Source organism: Streptopelia decaocto (assembly GCF_964273445.1).
Source record: "Streptopelia decaocto genome assembly, chromosome: 13".
Taxonomy (NCBI): Eukaryota; Metazoa; Chordata; class Aves; order Columbiformes; family Columbidae; genus Streptopelia; species Streptopelia decaocto.
Genome location: NC_138668.1, coordinates 6119700 through 6136444, shown reverse-complemented (window position 1 = coordinate 6136444; position 16745 = coordinate 6119700). Strand labels below are relative to the sequence as shown.

Here is a 16745-nt window from a genome sequence, read left to right as displayed (position 1 = left end):
ATCACCATGGGCCGGGGTCCTGGGCAGGGCCTGGGGTCCTGGTGTCCCCATAGAGAGGGGCTGCAGCCGCCCACAGACAGGCCCCGAGGTGACACAGCACAATCCGCAGCCGCCCGGCACTGCTGGGCCTCCCCCGAGACTCGTTCCAGCGCCACCGGGCACCACGGCGACAAACGAGCCCGCGGCCTCCTCCGCCTGAGGGGGGAGACCAGAGAGAGGCGGCCAGAGGGGCTCGTGGGGCGGCAGGACGCTCTGGGCTGCTTCTCGATGGTCGGCCGCTGGAGGACGCGCGGTGACGTCAGGAGGAGTGGCGCTCTAGCCGCCGCGGGAGATAATGAGAGGGTGGGGGCGCCGCTCTAGGTGAAGACTCTATGGTCACCTCAGCCGGAGATCTGGGAGGGCGGCTCTCTATGGTCTGAAGGCGGGCAGAGAGTCGCGCGCCGGGCCGGGCGACGCTCTAGTCTGCCTCTTGATGGCGCGGAGGGTTGCTAGGCGGTGCGGGGCCTAGGCCGCGGCGGGTCGGCGCCGTCATGGCCGCCTCGGCCTCCGGCGCGGCGGGGCCAGCGGACGGGCCGTGCGTGCTGTGCTGCGGGGAGCTGGAGGTGGTGGCGCTGGGCCGCTGCGACCACCCCATCTGCTACCGCTGCTCCGTGCGGATGCGGGCGCTGTGCGGCGTGCGGTACTGCGCCGTGTGCCGGGAGGAGCTGGGCCAGGTGAGGCCGGGACCGGCGGGCTGGCAGCCGGCGGGGCCGGGCCGGGTCGGGCCGGGCCGCTCCCCCGGGCCGGGGCTGGGCTGGGGCCGGGGCCGCGGGGCGGCGGGCAGGGGAGAGGCCTCTGGGCCGGGCGGGGGCCGGAGTTGGGCCGCGGAGCAAGTCGTGCGAAGTGCTGAGTGGAGCGGGGGGGCGGCGGCACCGGCCCGAGGAGCCGGGAGGGCTGTTGGAAACATCATATGAAAAAAATGGACTTTAAAGGCTTTTTTTTTCTTTTCTTTTTAAATGAGCAGGGCTCGCCCTGCAGAGCCGGTGTGACGTGGTCCCAGATGACTGTGTCATCCTGCCGAATTCCTGGCTTGGTTTTAATCTCGAGGGAGAACACGTTTTGTGTTCTTGCAGGGCTGGCTCATCCCTCAGCACCCGCGCTGCCTCTGCCCCCGCTCCTGTCAGCCTGAGCTGCCTCTTCAGCATATGCTTAGCAAGTCATTTCCCCTCAGTTAACAATTTTTCTGATAGATTTGTGTTTTCTCATGGCCTGGCGTGCCATGGTGCAGGGCAGCTGCTCTGGTGCTGTGCCTTTGCTGCATGGAGGGAGCCGAGGGCTCGGTGCAGCCGCGAGAAAAGTTGTTCAAGGATGTTTGTAAAACCAAATTTTGATGCATTAGTTTGTTTCTGCAAAACTGATACAGAGAAAAACCCTTTAAGAGAAAAGCAATTGGCACTAGCACTGAATTTAATATACTGAGATGGTTTAGGAAGTGAAATAAAATATATAATGGGGAGGGGGCTCTCTGCTTTACAAAAGCAGAACCCCCTCCAGCTGAACTGTTGCCTTTAGCTGCTTTTCATGTTGTTCAGATGGTTGGATGGATTGAAGATCTTGGGCTTTGTGCTGAAGATCCTCAGAGTTTGTGGAGGCCGGGAAGGTGGATGTGGGTTTTAGACCGAGCTTAATGACACAGGAGTAGCCTCCGTGTACAGACAGATACGCTGTGCAAGTGATTTTGTCTATGACCGTCCTCTGAGGAGCTGCTGCTCCGCTTTCCCCATCACGCAAAGCAGTAGACTGAAGTTGCTTCATCTGTAAACCTGCTTGTCTTGGGTTCACGGATGGACTCTTAATCTCAAGAGCTTTTCAGTTCTCTGATAATTGCTGTATTATGTGGCCTGAACTTTGGGTCATTCAGCCATTTTTTCCCTCATTTATGAACTGTTTAAAAAGATTCTTTTGCTATAATTGACTGGGTGGTCATTTTTAGTGGCTGTGCTCTTTCTTTATTCCCTTAAGTGCCACTATAATACTGTTCTGTCTGCCCAAGGAAAGAAAAAATATACTAGGAGGCATAAATCACATCAAAACTGCCGGTGAATGAACTGAATGCACGTGGACGACCCAAAACAGTCTCTTAATTTCCGCGATGTGTGTAGAATTAGAAGAGGCAGGTGTGACACTCCCAGATCTCAGCTGCTGTCGCACAGAGTGGTGTAGAACAAACTGGTGTCGCAGCACAAAGTCCAAAGGAAACAGAACTATGAAAGGAGCAGCAAATGTAACTATAAGGATGGCCGGCAGCACAGGACATGACGGAGGAGAAAGCTGGATGTACTTGTTATGGTAATATGTGCTTTTGGTAATGTGTCATTGTTGCAGTGAAGTCAGGATTACTTGCTGACCTGTAAACTAACCCTGATGTGTACCCGGGTCAGGCTCACAGGATCCTTGGTTGGTTTGTTACAGGAATTGAAGCTGCTGTAGGAAATTGTGTTGTGTTAGAGCGAAACAAGGACTTAGCAAAACCAGTCGATTCAATGTGAATCACGCTAAGCCATTTATTACAGAAACAAGTCTCCTTATATACGTAACTATATTCTAATCACGCGTCCACGCTCCAAGCATGGATTCGCTAAATGAGTATCGTGGGCTGTCCGTGCTCTGGAGTCTCACTGATGATACGTTCGATGATTCACGCCATGCCAGGACCCCGGTGATTGTGGAACGCCCCTCTTTCTCACAGCAGACTCTGCCCTCAGCTTCTCGAAGAGGCCTTGAGATTCCTTTGAGCCTGACTAATTCAGCAACAGATCTTTATCTATCAAGACCCCTCCACAGTGTTGGATTCCTGTGGTAAAATCTACTTTTCAGCAGTCCATTCCTCTCTTCTAAAACTCACTTTAATTGACAATTCATTTCAGGCCAAAGTATTTTTTTTTTTAAATAATTGGAATTAGACATAGTTTTCATTTATCCAACAAACTTCTATTCTCTTTATTTTAAGCTGGATATTTCAGAGAGCTGGGTGTGTTTTTTGTTTTGGTTAACTTAAAAGTAGCCCCACTGTAACAAAAGTTTTTAGCCTCACAAAACCACACACACAATCTTTGTTCTGTGGTATGTCACCCCAGCAAGGGTGGAGGAGAAATATAACCAGACTAAACTACATGTGTGTTATATAACGGAACGCTTTTATTAAGACTGTAGGTATTTCCAGACTTACAACACTTACCGAAAGACACTTTGGTGTCTTTGTGTCTGGGCCTTTCTGAGCTGGTGCAGCAGCTCCAACTGTTTCCAAAATGTTGCTGCTACCACAGGATGTCCCAAACTGGGATCAGGGCCTGGGGCAGAGCCGGGGGGGTGGCTTCTGAGCAGGATTTAACATCCGAATGGTGAGACCCCATCTACTTGGAGCTCAGCAGGAGCAACTGTGAGCAAGCAGGTTCCCTTGGAAAGGGGTATGTGGTCCAGATAATTTGGGAAGTGATGTACGATTTTGTTTCTGGCTTTCCTGGTAGTTAAGGAAAGAAGGAACACAATTTTTCCAGTCAGGCTCTGAACAATGTCACTTGTCACTCCCTGCAGGTTTCTATGCTGTCCTGCTAGAGAGAGTGGAGCGCCAGGCTCTTGACAGGTGTTTGCTGTTGAGCATATTCACTCTTGGCACAGCTGTAGTAGCAGAACCTATAATCAAAGAGTGTCCTAATCTAGTTCAACATCCAAAGACCAGGCTAGGCCAATGCACCTTGGGTTAAGCTGCCTCATTTGCTGGAGGTCGATAAGGAGCCGACAGTTGTGGGGCAGTGACACAGCTGGGACTGACACAGAGCCCCAGGCTACGGTGCGTTCCCTACCAAACAGTTTGTGCTGCGGAGTTGTCTGTAATCCCCGATTCTCCCACAGGTTGTCTTTGGACGGAAGCTCACGTCTTTCTCAGCAATACCACTTCACCAGCTGCAGCATGAGAAGAAATACGACATTTATTTTACGGATGGAGACGTTTATGCGCTGTACAGGTGAGCACTGGGATCCCTTCTGTAACACAGTCCTGCAGCAACGTATTCTTACGGCGTTACGTGGCAGGAAATGCTTGCTGCAGTAGCTCAGTGTGGCTTGTTTTGTGGGACAGAGCCCTGCGTGCTGTGTGCGTTAATCATTGTGCGGTGCGGCCACTCGGCACCTCGGCCGGCGAAGGGAGCGGCTCCTCCGGGCCGGAGCGTTGGATTCACCGCTGTATAATGCACAAGTGTTGCTCTGTCAATTAAAGTTGCTTTTTGCTTCTTTACCAACAGCAAACTTGCTGAAAGGCTTTTCATTCCTTGCATGGCTCCTGTGGAAATTACTAAATTACTATTATAATTGGGTTTATTGCTGTGCTGCGTAAGGACTAATCGAAAGCAACGGTACCAGACACTGTATGAAAAGAGGAGCAACCTTATCTGCCTGCAAAGATCTTGATTCCATAGGGGAGAGAAAAAGGCTGAAGTAAATAACCAAAGCAGAGTAAAAAATATGGTATCTGCATCATGTTCTAAAAATATTTTTCATAACATGCTTAATTGGGAGGCTTTAAGATAATTGAAAACGGTTAAAAGGAAAGGAAAGGAAGGAGTGAAAAAAAGTTGAAACCATGCAGGCAGTGGTACGTTTTTCTTGGAGAATCGTGCATTATACCCAACGTGATTTGGGCTCATGCATTTACCGTTTCGTATGACTTCATATTTATGGAATTGGGTGATGGGTTTAGTGAGCAGAATCAGTTTGAATTCTTTATCTCCCTGCCCCATTGCATTCTTCAGTTTCTGACAGTAGAAAGTGTAATTAAGTTGGCTGTGAATGTTGGGTGTACTTGCTGAAGCGTCACTAAGCAGGTTTGTTTTCGGGTGGCGGTGTGTTTTACTGACATCGGGAGTGTTCCCCTCTTCTCTTGCAACTGAAGCCCTTGTGTGGTTTGGTTCTGTTCCTGACAGATGACAAAGTGTTCTTGGAATAAGTGGGACACTAACCTCATTAGATTGCTGGGGAACCATAAAAGCGCAGCCTTCTGCTGCAGACAGAACATTTGGTTTTGGGTAAATGTATCGTGATGCTGAGAGGGAAATGGATAATTTTCAGGAAATCTTTCTTGTCCCTCAGGAAGCTGCTACAGCACGAGTGCTCTTTGTGTCCAGATGCGAAGCCGTTCAGCACCTTTGCAGACCTGGAGCAGCACATGAGGAAGCAGCATGAGCTCTTCTGTTGCAAACTCTGTGTTAAACACTTAAAGGTGAGTCAGTTCTGCATTTAAATGTGTGGGGATGAGGGTCCTTCCCTGTGTGACCTGCAGGAGCACCTGGGGAGGGGTGTGGCTGAACAGCACCCATTTCTCTTTTAAGTTTCCTCTGCCCACCTGTGGTGAGGCTAGTTACTTTATTTTAAGTCTGTCTTCTTCCATAAACTGATTAATGTAGAAGGCCTGAAGGTTCTCAGTGGATTATATTTTAAGTTAAGCCCAACCATATTAATAACCTGCTCTGCCACACCATATGTATACCCCAAACCCTAACGGTCTGATAGGATTTTAATCCTGAGTTGTAGGCAGACTTTTTTATAGCTGTATTGGTAGAGATTTGATGTCTATTAAGATTTATAATGTCTTTATGAGCTACAAGTGTAACTTCAGAAAATCCTTGGTGCCGGTTCAGACAGCTGAACACATTGTGGAGTGAAGGATTTCTGTCTTGGGTTAGAGTTAACGTATCATTTACAGTTGGATCATGTACAGGATGAGAATCCACCTTGCAGCTTTAATGAAATTTAATTATATTTCATTATCTTGTTTAGTCGTTCAGAGCAAACTTCCTGTATCTTGTTGACTGGAAAATGAAACTCAGTGTTTCCTGCAATTGAGGTCCAGTGTGTTTGATGTACACACGGAGAACGTGATAGAGGCTCTTGTAAAATGTATTTTACAGCCTACTAAAGATAAAACAGTTACTGGAAAGCTGAGTTTTCTATGTCTGAGGTGGTGATGTGTAGTGAGCCTTAAAATTACTCATCTAACCGCCACCGTCATCATTCTTTTTTATTTTTTTTCAATCCCACCCAAATTTCCCTCAGAAGGGCTGGTGTTGTGTCACTCAGGCGACACTTTGTCACAGTCTGAAAGTCAGAACTGCGCCCTGGAGCCAAAGCGCGGTTTGTATTTCCAAATTACGCAGTGAACAAAATCGGCAGCTATAGTTAAATGAAATGTAGGACTCCTAACCTGTGTCTAACAGTTGTCAGCCTTGTTGTTGTAGGAGGGAATTAAATGCACACACACTTCTTTTTAGAACTCATTACATGTGGTTTTGTATGTGTGTTTGTCTTCTCTGAAACCAATTAAATATCAAATCAGAGAAATCTATTTATCCTGTGGTGCCACAGTTGGTTTCTGCCAACCAAGCTGTGGGTTTACTGCCGGAGGGACGGGATCCAGGAGTGGGCAGGCTGACCTGGATGGACACTGATCATTTTTGGGTTTGCGTGGTTGGCTGATTTGACTCACCAGAGCTCATTCAAGGGAGGTGGTTGGGGACGGCAAGACGCTCCTTTGGGCTGCAGTGTCCTCTGAGCCCTGGCAAAGTGCTGGTTCCATGGGTAGCTCAAGCGGCGAGCACTACAGGAACTTGTTTGGCATTACCACTCCCAGAGAATTCAGAAGCAACAGTAGAATTTACTGGCTTTTAATTTCAGAAAAAGGTTCCATATTACTAGTACCAACTGGAAAGAAGTTCTTAAACTTGCAGAAGCTTCAATCAATCAACCCTAGCTCAGCCAAATGAACCCTTTCCCAGAACACGTTAACATTCCCTGCCTAGGCGAAAAATAAAGGATATTCTACTCTCCAGGCTTTCAACTTTTTTGGCATCTTCAGAACCCTTCCTCCCAAAATAGCTTGTGTGTTAGTAAGGACAGAAGATGGGCTTATAATACAAAATCAGTCACTGAAGTTGCTCACTGAGGAAAGTAAAACAACTCACTTCTGGTTTATGGGGTTTTTAGTTTGAGTATGCAAAATACTGTATGTTCGTGAATACACATTTAGGATTTTTCCCCCACCAGAGATTATAATGTAAAGTTTGTTGCATTATGTTAATACACAAAAAAAAACCAAACAAAAAACAAACAAACAAACAAAAAAACCCCACAACAACATGAAAGGGAAAAAGGTGAATTAGATCTGTTTCCAGTGTTCGAAGTGAGTGAAATGCGAGTTAGATTTAGTTTGGGTCTATCACCTGAATTTTGTTTACTATTTATTGAGAATATGAGGTGTTGGTTGTCAAACCGCGTCTTCCTGAAGCAAATCTTCCACTCCTACCAATTTACAAGTTGTGCGCAGCCTGGCTTATTCCATTTTATTCTGTGCTCACACAAACTAATACATATGTGTATATATATTGTTTTATCTTCAGATTTTTACTTATGAACGGAAATGGTATTCTCGTAAGGACCTCGCTCGCCATCGGATCCACGGAGACCCTGATGACACCTCTCACCGCGGGCACCCGCTGTGCAAGTTCTGTGACGAGCGCTATTTGGATAATGATGAGTTACTGAAACACCTAAGACGAGATCATTATTTTTGTCATTTCTGTGACTCTGATGGTGCTCAGGAATACTACAGGTTTGTGCGAGCAGTTTGTTCCTCTTTCTGTAGCTTAAATTTTGAGGAAAAATTGCTTGGGTCTGCTTTGAATTTTGGGGTAAATAGCACTTGAAAACAAAGGGTGAGAATGTGAGTGGGTTGGCTGCAGTTTCATTTGTTCTTCAAACCAATAGCCACAATAATCGCTTTCTGTCTAGTTCGTGTTTTAAAGTTTTCTTCATTCATGTTAGACATTAAAAGTTACGTTTTACAGCATGACAGGAGATGTGTGCGGCTGTCTGGTGTGTCAGCTCTAATATTCTAAAGTTCATGTGCAAAGCAGATAGAGGTAAATTTTCTTTTATGAAATATGTGCCCCGTGCACAGCTGGGTGTGATGAGCATCAGCCAGCGGGTTCAGTTTAACATCTGGGATTGTGCTTTAAGGTTTATTTCGACTGTACACAAGTGGTTTCAGCTGGAAAACTTGCCTGGGGGCAAATAAAGAACCAAGCGCCCAGGCTTGTCTTTACTTCATTGTGTAAAGCAGCCACATACCATCCGTTACTGCAGCACTTTCCCAACAAATACATGGGGAAAGCGGCAGCTCAGCCTCTTTTCTCTTTCCAGTGATTACGAATACCTTCGGGAACACTTCCGCGAGAAGCACTTCCTTTGCGAAGAGGGCCGGTGCAGCACCGAGCAGTTCACCCATGCGTTCCGCACGGAGATCGATTACAAAGCGCACAAAACCGCTTGCCACAGCAAGAGCCGGGCAGAGGCGCGGCAGAACCGGCACATCGACCTGCAGTTCAACTACGCACCCAGGCACCAGAGGAGGAACGAGGGTACGTGTGCTCGCAGGGTGAGAGATCTCTCTGCATAAAACCAAAATTAGTCAAAACTCACATCACAGGTTACAATACATGGAATCCAGATACTGCAGAATAGATTTTAATGTGGCAGTCCTGAAGGTTCTGTGGGCCATGTAATCATCAGACAGAAATCTAGATTTGTTTGAAGTAGCATTTTTTTTGCTATATTTTTCAGGCATAGTGTGATGCCCAGATTAGAGAAATAATGTTGAGAGTGATCAACTTCCCTCCCGTGTAGGTGTGATAGGTGGAGAGGACTACGAAGAGGTGGACAGGTACAACAGGCAAGGGAGGCCCAGCAGACTGGGCGGCCGAGGGAGTCAGCAGAACAGAAGAGGCAGCTGGAGGTACAAGAGGTGAGTAGCACATCATCTTGTGGATTTTTATTGCTGCTTGGTGCTGCTTTGTACTTACCAATTGACAATGGGCCAGTGGGAATGAATTTGCCACAAAATTTGGAAGCCTCCATAGTGAATCCTTAGTTGTGAGCAGAACTGGCTTTCAGTCTGAGCCTGCGTGCTACCTACGTGCTCGGTCAAGGTGAAGTTATTTTGTGTGAAGTTTCAGCTATCTGGACTTGACACAGCAAGAAAACAAAGTAGTCTTGAAGTTGTGAGTTAAATAAACTCAGAATCTTAAATAAATTTTAGCAACTGTTTTTATACTAATTTTTCTAAGGAGGATTTTCTGAAGTAAGTGGCAAGTCTCTGCAGGTTTAATGGACTTTTTGGTCTGGGTAATCATGAAGTTCCTATTCTAAGGACCGTGCTTTTCATTGAACTAACAGATCTTTGTGTGGCCAGACTGAATGCTTTGGAAAAAGAAGAGGGTTAAGTATTGAAATGAAATTTTGCGTTTGTCTCTTCATCCACACAAGACTTGAATGCTTTATACATCCTGCACAGACGATTGACTGTTTCATTACTGGTGACTTCACTGGGGAAAAGTTCCATCTCTAAACACCTATATTTTGGTGTCACATGTAGATCATGCATGTGTTGGGAGCTCATGGCAAACCATGTTTCAAAGAACAACTGTAGCCTACAAGTCTGATCTTGTATGTTTGAAAATGAATGGGATAGATGGGTGTCCCTGTGCATCCTTGGTGCTGTCTTTCCCAGTTCACCCCGGTTTCTTCTGGCCTGGATTGTTATTACCACATGTCATATTTGCAGGTCCAGGGCTGAACGTCGCCTTTCTCAGCCAGCACAGGGTGTTTTGGAGTGGGGGGTTTGTTGTGGCCTTCTCAGCAGGTGGCAGCACGAGAGCAGGGACAGTCATCGGGGCTGACACCGCAGAGGTGAGAACTGGAGCCAGACAAAACTGCTCAGGGACCCCTGTGATCTGACCAAGAAAATCTGCCTTGTCCTCTAGGGAGGAAGAAGACAGAGATGTCGCAGCAGCAGTCAGGGCATCTGTAGCAGCTAAACGGCAAGAAGAGAAAAAACGGGTAGAAGACAAAGAGGACAGCAGCAGTAGAGGTAAAAAGGAGGACTTGAGGGATTCTGAAGTACTCTGTTCCAAACGTGTGCCAAAATCTTCAAACGATGCCACAGGTGAGTGGTGAGCATGTTCTGCAGCTGCAGGGGCACGTGAAGGGTCTGGAGGTCAGCTTGGCCACAGTGGGATTGCCACGCGTTGTTCCCAAAAGAGCTGTGCAGGATTTTAAACCAGCAACACAGATTTGCCATGAGATGTGTCCGAGTGGGCTGGGATTCCTGCAGCTGGTTCTACTTGAAATGGAGCTGAGTAGAAATAACAACTGCGATTAATGTATGGCAGTACGTGTGATGCTCCATCCAAATCAGTATAATCTACGAATGTGCCATTTCCTACTTGAGCATGCAAGGACTGATTGATTGTGATGCTTGAGCTGAGTTTCCCCTTTTTTGAGAACAAGTTATTCCCAGTGGAAGTTTATAACTGGTGAAAGCAAAACTTTAGCTGTTTTGACTCAGGTCCAGTTTGGGACAAATAAATATGGTGCAGGATTTGGATTTTAAAGCAAATCTAAATTGGAAATGAGTTATGTTTCCATGTAAAATGACTGTCCAGGAGCTAATTGCTGAGCAGCTTGGACATCTGTGCAGCAGAGGAGTGATGGAGAGCTAAGAGGAGCAGCTTTCCAGGTGAAGAAGCATTAGCATACATTGGTTGGGACACCGAGGTTTGAACTGTGACCCTGTAGTTGAGTCCTGCCTCTGGTAGCAGCGTGGAGCATCTCGGGCTCCCTCACAAAGTGCTCATCAACCGATGTTTTGCTCACTTTAAGTATCATGATTTTCCCGTATGCGCCAGCCAGTGTACGGTGACATAATGGTGAATGCAGTTAAGTGAAGGAAAGAGTGATGCATGGATTTAAATTGTTCTGCTGGGATGTCACAGTTAATGACATCATCAGCTGCTGAAAATAGGACTTGTTAATGCTGCTGTCATGTTCTTTGATAGCTTCCCCTCTGAAATGAATGGATTTTAGTTGAAAACATTTCTTTGCTCTTTTTGTCAATATTCCAAAAGAAGCAGCTGCTAATGGTGCTTTAAGCCAAGACGACTTTCCAGCAATTGGTTTGGCAGCAGGACCCCTAGAAGGGTAAGTGTGTGCAAGGCTGCAGCAACGGGAAAGCAGATTTAGAAACTTACTTACGTTTTGCAGTTCTGGAGAAAATAATTTCACAGGTCACTTAAGCTACAGATGCTTCCCCTTGCCCTGATCCCCTCTGCCTCAGCTGTTCCTGTGCTGGTCACCTGCAACAGCATCGGTTGTTCTTTCGGTTCATGGCTTGATCTTTTGGTGGTGTGATTTTGGGGAAATTCTCAATATTCTCCAGCCATTTTTAACTTGATGGCTTATCTTGAAGAGGCTGAGTTTTGAAAGTCCTCATTTCCTGAAATGGGTGATGATGGGAATAGTGTCTGTGCAGGACGTGGCACTCGAGTGCACTCTGGCCAAGGTGACTGTACCAGGATGTGCTGCACCTCAGCCAGACCAGGGTGACATTGAAGAGACCCCTTCCCACATATGGTTTCCAAGCCCGAGTGTGTTTGTGTCCTGTTAACAATTAGGTCAGTTGTGCCACCCAAAGTGGTAGTTTGGGCAAGAGAACAGTCAGGTTTGGAGTTGGTCCTGCCCGTTGGAGTTGTGCAGCAGCAGTGGTGTCACGGGCTGTGCTTTCCCTTTCCACAGCTCTGCCCCGCTGGCGGTGAAGCTTAAAGAAGAAGATTTCCCCAGCTTGTCATCCTCTGCGGCACCCACTGTCTCTTCTGGGCTATCTTTGACATATACAGCGACTGCGAAGAAATCAGCTTTTCAAGAGGAGGATTTTCCAGCACTGGTGTCCAAAATGAGGCCTAACAATAAAACAGTAACTAATATCACATCCGCGTGGAACAATGGTTCCAGTAAAAGTGTGGTCAAAGCCATGAGCAACCCCTGTGTAAACCAGATAGCCAAAAAGCCATCCTCCTTGAACAGCACTAAAGGAAGTAAGAAAAGCAATAAATTCTCTCAGTCAGATGATGAAGACAGCGGGAGTGGCTTGACAACCCAGGAGATCAGAAACACACCAACGATGTTTGACGTGTCGTCCTTGCTGGCAGCTTCTACCTCACAAACTTTTACGAAGGTGAGCAAGAAAAAGAAGACGGGGGTTGAGAAGCAGAGACCGTTGTCCCCGCACCCGCTACAGGAGACATCGTTCCCCAGGTCATCGGCCGAAAAGCCGCCAGAAGCGGAGCAGACGTCAAACGCACCCTCTGCTCTTCATGCCCCCGACAGATGCTCAACGGTCACGAATGGTCATTTGGAAAAACCGTTAGCGATCTGTAGCACACCCAAAGAGCCCCCTGGCCTTAAAAAGCCCACAGTGACTCCCAAATGCCCGTTACCTCAGGAAGATTTCCCAGCTCTTGGGAGCTCAGGGACAGCGCGAATGCCTCCGCCACCAGGTAAGCGCTGCGGGGCACAGCCGGCTTGGGGTGTAGCTTAGAGGAACGCGGCACATAGATGGGATGGACAAACTGCTCTGGGCCCTCGTGGTCAGCCTTGGCAGTTTAAAACAGACAACCTGGGGGAGACGGGAGGGCTTGAATGTCATCTGAAACACGGTGGAGACGGTGACAGTGTTGGGGTGCTCTGCTCCGTGTGGGTGTCTGCTCACCGTGGGCGGCTCACAGGTGATTCTTTACCTGTCGTTGCTTTTCTGGTGAGTCATGTCTGCCACAGATCTGCACTTTTGTGCTCTCAGATCTAGTTCGGAAGCTCCGAGGGCAAAGGGAATCTCCCTTCAGCTGCGGCCTGTGCCTGCCAGTGCTCGTCAGCTGCCTCACTGGGTCACTTTTGTTCTGTATTCAATGCCCTTGCTTTTAGCGGCGCTGTAATCTTGTAAAAGTGGAGTAACACAGCAACAAACATGACTTAACCAAAGTAGCATCTCGTCAGGAGGTGCTTGCAGTGCTCTTCGGTGCTGCTCTGCGGGCGTTGCTCAGTGGAGTGTGCCCGAACATGCGATGCCTTGTGCTGTGGTGACTTCTGGGGTGATTTCTGTTCACTGTAATAATGTAAAAGTGTTTCTCATCTTGAGTTTGAGATGTTTTTAAAAAATATTTTCTATCGAAAAGCTAAATTGTTAAAATGCTTTCTTTGTAGAGTAACATCAGCCACCGTGAAGTGCTTTTTGACCTGCCTGTTAAGACACCAACTTTCCACCTCTCTAATTTTTAGTTTTTTTCCAATACAGTGATGTCTGCACTGCTGACTCGTCCTTCTTGGTGCCTCTGTGGAGTACATCAGACCGCTTGTGTTAATTTTAGACGGTGGTATGTGGGTGCCACAGATACTTGCTCTAACTTCCCGCCCTTTCTCTGCTTTATTTAGGCTTTAACACTGTGGTGCTATTAAAGAATCCTCCTCCGCCTCCGGGACTGTCGGTGCCTGTTAGTAAACCCCCTCCAGGTTTTGCTGTTATTCCATCCACCAAAATCTCTGAACCTGTCACTACATCTTTGAAAGAGTAAGTAAAATCCTCAGAGTTAGAGCTACTTTAGACATCACACATCAGTTCTGTCATATGGACCTCGAACAGCACAAGAAACGCTCTGGGGATTATTTGGAGCAGAAGGGCAGATCCTTACAGATTCCTGTAGGGGAGTTCCATAGCGATTGAGGGCTGAATTTGGGAGGGATGCATGAAAGAAAGCGCAAACTCTGAGGAAATGGAAACCTGTGCAGTGTGGCAGCTCAGCCTTCTGTCTTGTCTCGATTTATTTGGAAATCTGCAGCTTCAGCATATTTCTTAACCTTTCCATCAATTCTGTCCATGTTTTCCTTGGTAACCTCTAAATACCTTCATTGTTCTGGCCTTCCCAGTAGCTGGTCTATGGTTGGAGGGGAAAACTTGTGCAAATTTAATACAGGGATCTGTATGAACCCATTCAGTTTTATTCGTGGTGCAGGTCCTTGTTGCTTGTGCCTTTTTAGTGACCCTGGTTTACAAACCAGCCAGTCAAGACTATTAAACTTGCAGTTTATATTTTCTGACTGGTTAAAGCTGGAATGTGCTGCAGTGATTCCACAGGACACGTTTCACGGTCCCGTCGGGACAGCTGCCTGCTCCTTATTGTCACTGCGTGTGTGGGTGGGAGCGCGTCCCATAGAACAGCCACACAACGTACATCCCGCAGCATCATCGTGTGACGCGAAGCGATGTCGGGTTCACTTTTGGTCTTTTCGAACGCAGGCCAAAATCCTGTCACAGAACGTACTTGATACCTGAAAACTTCCAGCAAAGGAACATTCAGCTGATACAATCTATTAAAGAATTTCTTCAAAGCGACGAGTCCAAGTTCAATAAGTTTAAAACCCATTCTGGGCAATTCAGGCAGGTGAGTGGGCAGGAACCTTTGGATTCCTGAAACCTTTCCTCTGGGAGAAAGTGGATCCCAGTGGGATTTTTTTATATATATATATATATATATATATATATATATATATATATATATATATATATATATATATACACACACTTTTTTCCTAATTCTTCCACTTCTCTTTTCACTGAAGGGTCTGATTTCTGCAGCACAGTATTACAAAAGTTGCCGAGACCTGCTCGGAGATAACTTCAAGAAAATTTTTAACGAGTTGCTGGTGTTGTTACCAGACACAGTTAAGCAACAAGAACTGCTTTCCGCTCACAACGATTTCAGAATCAAAGAAAAACAAAGCTCAAACAAACCCAAAAAGAACAAAAAGAATGTTTGGCAGACGGACTCCAGCTCTGATCTCGACTGCTCCATTTGCCCCACGTGTCAGCAGGTGCTGACCCCGCAGGACGTTGTCACCCACAAGGCGCTGCACCTGGAGGACGAGGAGTTCCCGTCCCTGCAGGCCATCAGCAGGATCATCACTTAGCTTTCCCCACCACCAATAAAAGTGTCTCTCTTGCTAAATATGCACTTTTTGGGATGAGGTTTGGCAGCGCCGGGGTGGCGCAGCGGGCAGGGAACCCTGGAGAGCCCCTGGTGCAGGTCAGAGAACTGTGCGCGGGGAGCACACGTCCAAAGTCTGAGCTTCCAAACGCCTGAGGAGAAGGGGGCTGCAATCGCTGCAGCGGGTGGGTGGGCGGGGGCCACATCTCTAACACACAATAGCTGAGAAGATGCTTTCTGATATGGGTTCTGACAGGGGAGACATCATAGGGGGATAAGTATCTGGTTTTGTTTTGTTTTGTTTTTTAGGGGGGTGGGGGAAGATTATGAATCACTGAAATAAGCAGAAGCAAAAGTGGCTTCCCTTACAATATTCTGATTTTTTTTTTTTTCTTTTGTGCTATTTCGGTGACCACAAAGGTCACAGTAGTCAGGGGTACAACGGGGCAGAACAGCAGAAGATGCTGCTCACCGGTAAGACCGTTACAGCCGCGGGGCTGAAAACACTGGGCCGCTCACATAGTAAAGAAAACTCATGCCTGAAAATGGAATTAATCTACTACTTGAAGAACTGGACTGATCTGTGTGATGAGTTGAACGTGAGATTTGAAGTTGCCTCTGACCTTTTATGTAACATGTTCCTTAAAGAAACTTATTTTGTAGCGCTGCATGTAGAATAATGATATTAAGGCTTTACTTTCTGTAAAGCACCCTTCACGGTAATTTTATTTAATGACTGCCATGTTTTTAATTTCTTGGATGTATTAATGGTGGTAGCTCCAACCAACAGCATCTTGGGACACATTAAATGCTGCTGATCACTGACTCTGTTTATCTGCGGTGCCTTTCGGTCCATTTCTACATTTCCAGTGCTCTGTGCTAACGAGGGTCATTTGTTGAGATCGGACGGAGTGTTTCCATCCCGTTCCTCCCATGGCAATACTGGTCTGAAGTAGCTTTGCTTATGTTACTTGGCATCTCGCAATTCCACTCTTGGATACGAAAGGGGGTGGGTTGTCATTGAGAACTCGTGCAGCAGCAGCTGTGCTGAGTCCAGGGCCGGAATTCAGTGTCTGATCCTCTCCCCTCCCCGCAGACCAGGCTGAATTATTTTTAACATGTAGGAACAAAGTTGAAATTAATTTATGTAATTTTTAGTGACGAAACACTGCTTTATATAAGCATCATTTCCATGAAAGTGAGCTCAAGAGTATCGCCGAGGAGCTGGTCCTGCCCACAGAAAGTTTTCCTTGCCTTTCTATTTTCACTTGTCCTGCCTACAGACGGTTTGCCTTGCCTTAGGTTTTTTATTTTCACTTGCTGTCAGGCTGCAAAGTGCTTTTGGTTTCTTTTTCCCAGCAGTTCAGCCTGGTTTGGATACCTGCAGGTGTTTTATTTGCCTGCGTGTCTGTTCATAAAATGCAGGTAACGCTTCCCTGTCCCGCTGCCCGTCGGCTCCTCCCGAGCCCTTTCCCTGCCCCTGGCTTTGGTTTGTACAGTGCAGGGGAACAAAATGCATTTGCTCTGCAGGAGTATCACATCTTCCCTTGGTTTTTCAGCTCCTGTCTCTGTCCAGACACGGACCAGGTGCCGCTGGGAGGTTCCTCGAGTCTTCGATCCCCCCGGCTGCTCCTTCCTCCTGCTCACCTGATTAAATAATGACCACATTTTTCTTCCAGGCCACTTCTGTTCATTTTTAACTCTTTATTGAAAATACGTTGCAGTTGGTTACATGGACACTGAAAATACATGATCACAGATTGTTCTCTCAAAAGATATTTTTATATATATAATATATACAAAAGTTGTAAACATTTTTAACTTATGTCCATACACAGTCCACTTTAT

At 46.9% G+C, this 16745-nt stretch overlaps 1 protein-coding gene across 3 annotated transcripts; it reads left to right on the top strand.

Moving 5' to 3' along the window:
- Positions 1-399: 399 nt before the first annotated feature.
- Positions 400-15722, top strand: ZNF598 (zinc finger protein 598, E3 ubiquitin ligase). 3 transcript variants are annotated; one of them, XM_082064093.1, is made up of 12 exons: positions 400-713; positions 3892-4004; positions 5125-5254; positions 7428-7639; positions 8230-8447; positions 8713-8830; positions 9849-10030; positions 10995-11064; positions 11659-12419; positions 13348-13483; positions 14210-14354; positions 14533-15722. In XM_082064093.1, exons 1-12 carry the CDS (start codon positions 531-533, stop codon positions 14878-14880), a joined length of 2616 nt encoding a protein of 871 aa, XP_081920219.1. In that variant the 5' UTR covers positions 400-530; the 3' UTR covers positions 14881-15722. The 3 variants fall into 3 exon arrangements, with proteins under 3 accessions (XP_081920219.1, XP_081920218.1, XP_081920220.1); XM_082064092.1 differs by having other exon boundaries at positions 10992-11064; XM_082064094.1 differs by lacking the exon at positions 400-713 and adding an exon at positions 911-2328 and having other exon boundaries at positions 10992-11064.
- Positions 15723-16745: the final 1023 nt, after the last annotated feature.

What these genes read in the sequence shown, in the direction of transcription:
- ZNF598 (XM_082064092.1), top strand. Translation starts at nt 531, where the DNA reads ATGGCCGCCTCGGCCTCCGGCGCGGCGGGGCCAGCGGACGGGCCGTGC. An exon ending in GCGAATGCCTCCGCCACCAG is followed by an intron (nt 12,420 to 13,347) that starts GTAAGCGCTGCG and finishes TGCTTTATTTAG; the next exon opens with GCTTTAACACTGTGGTGCTA. An exon ending in ATTCTGGGCAATTCAGGCAG is followed by an intron (nt 14,355 to 14,532) that starts GTGAGTGGGCAG and finishes TTTTCACTGAAG; the next exon opens with GGTCTGATTTCTGCAGCACA.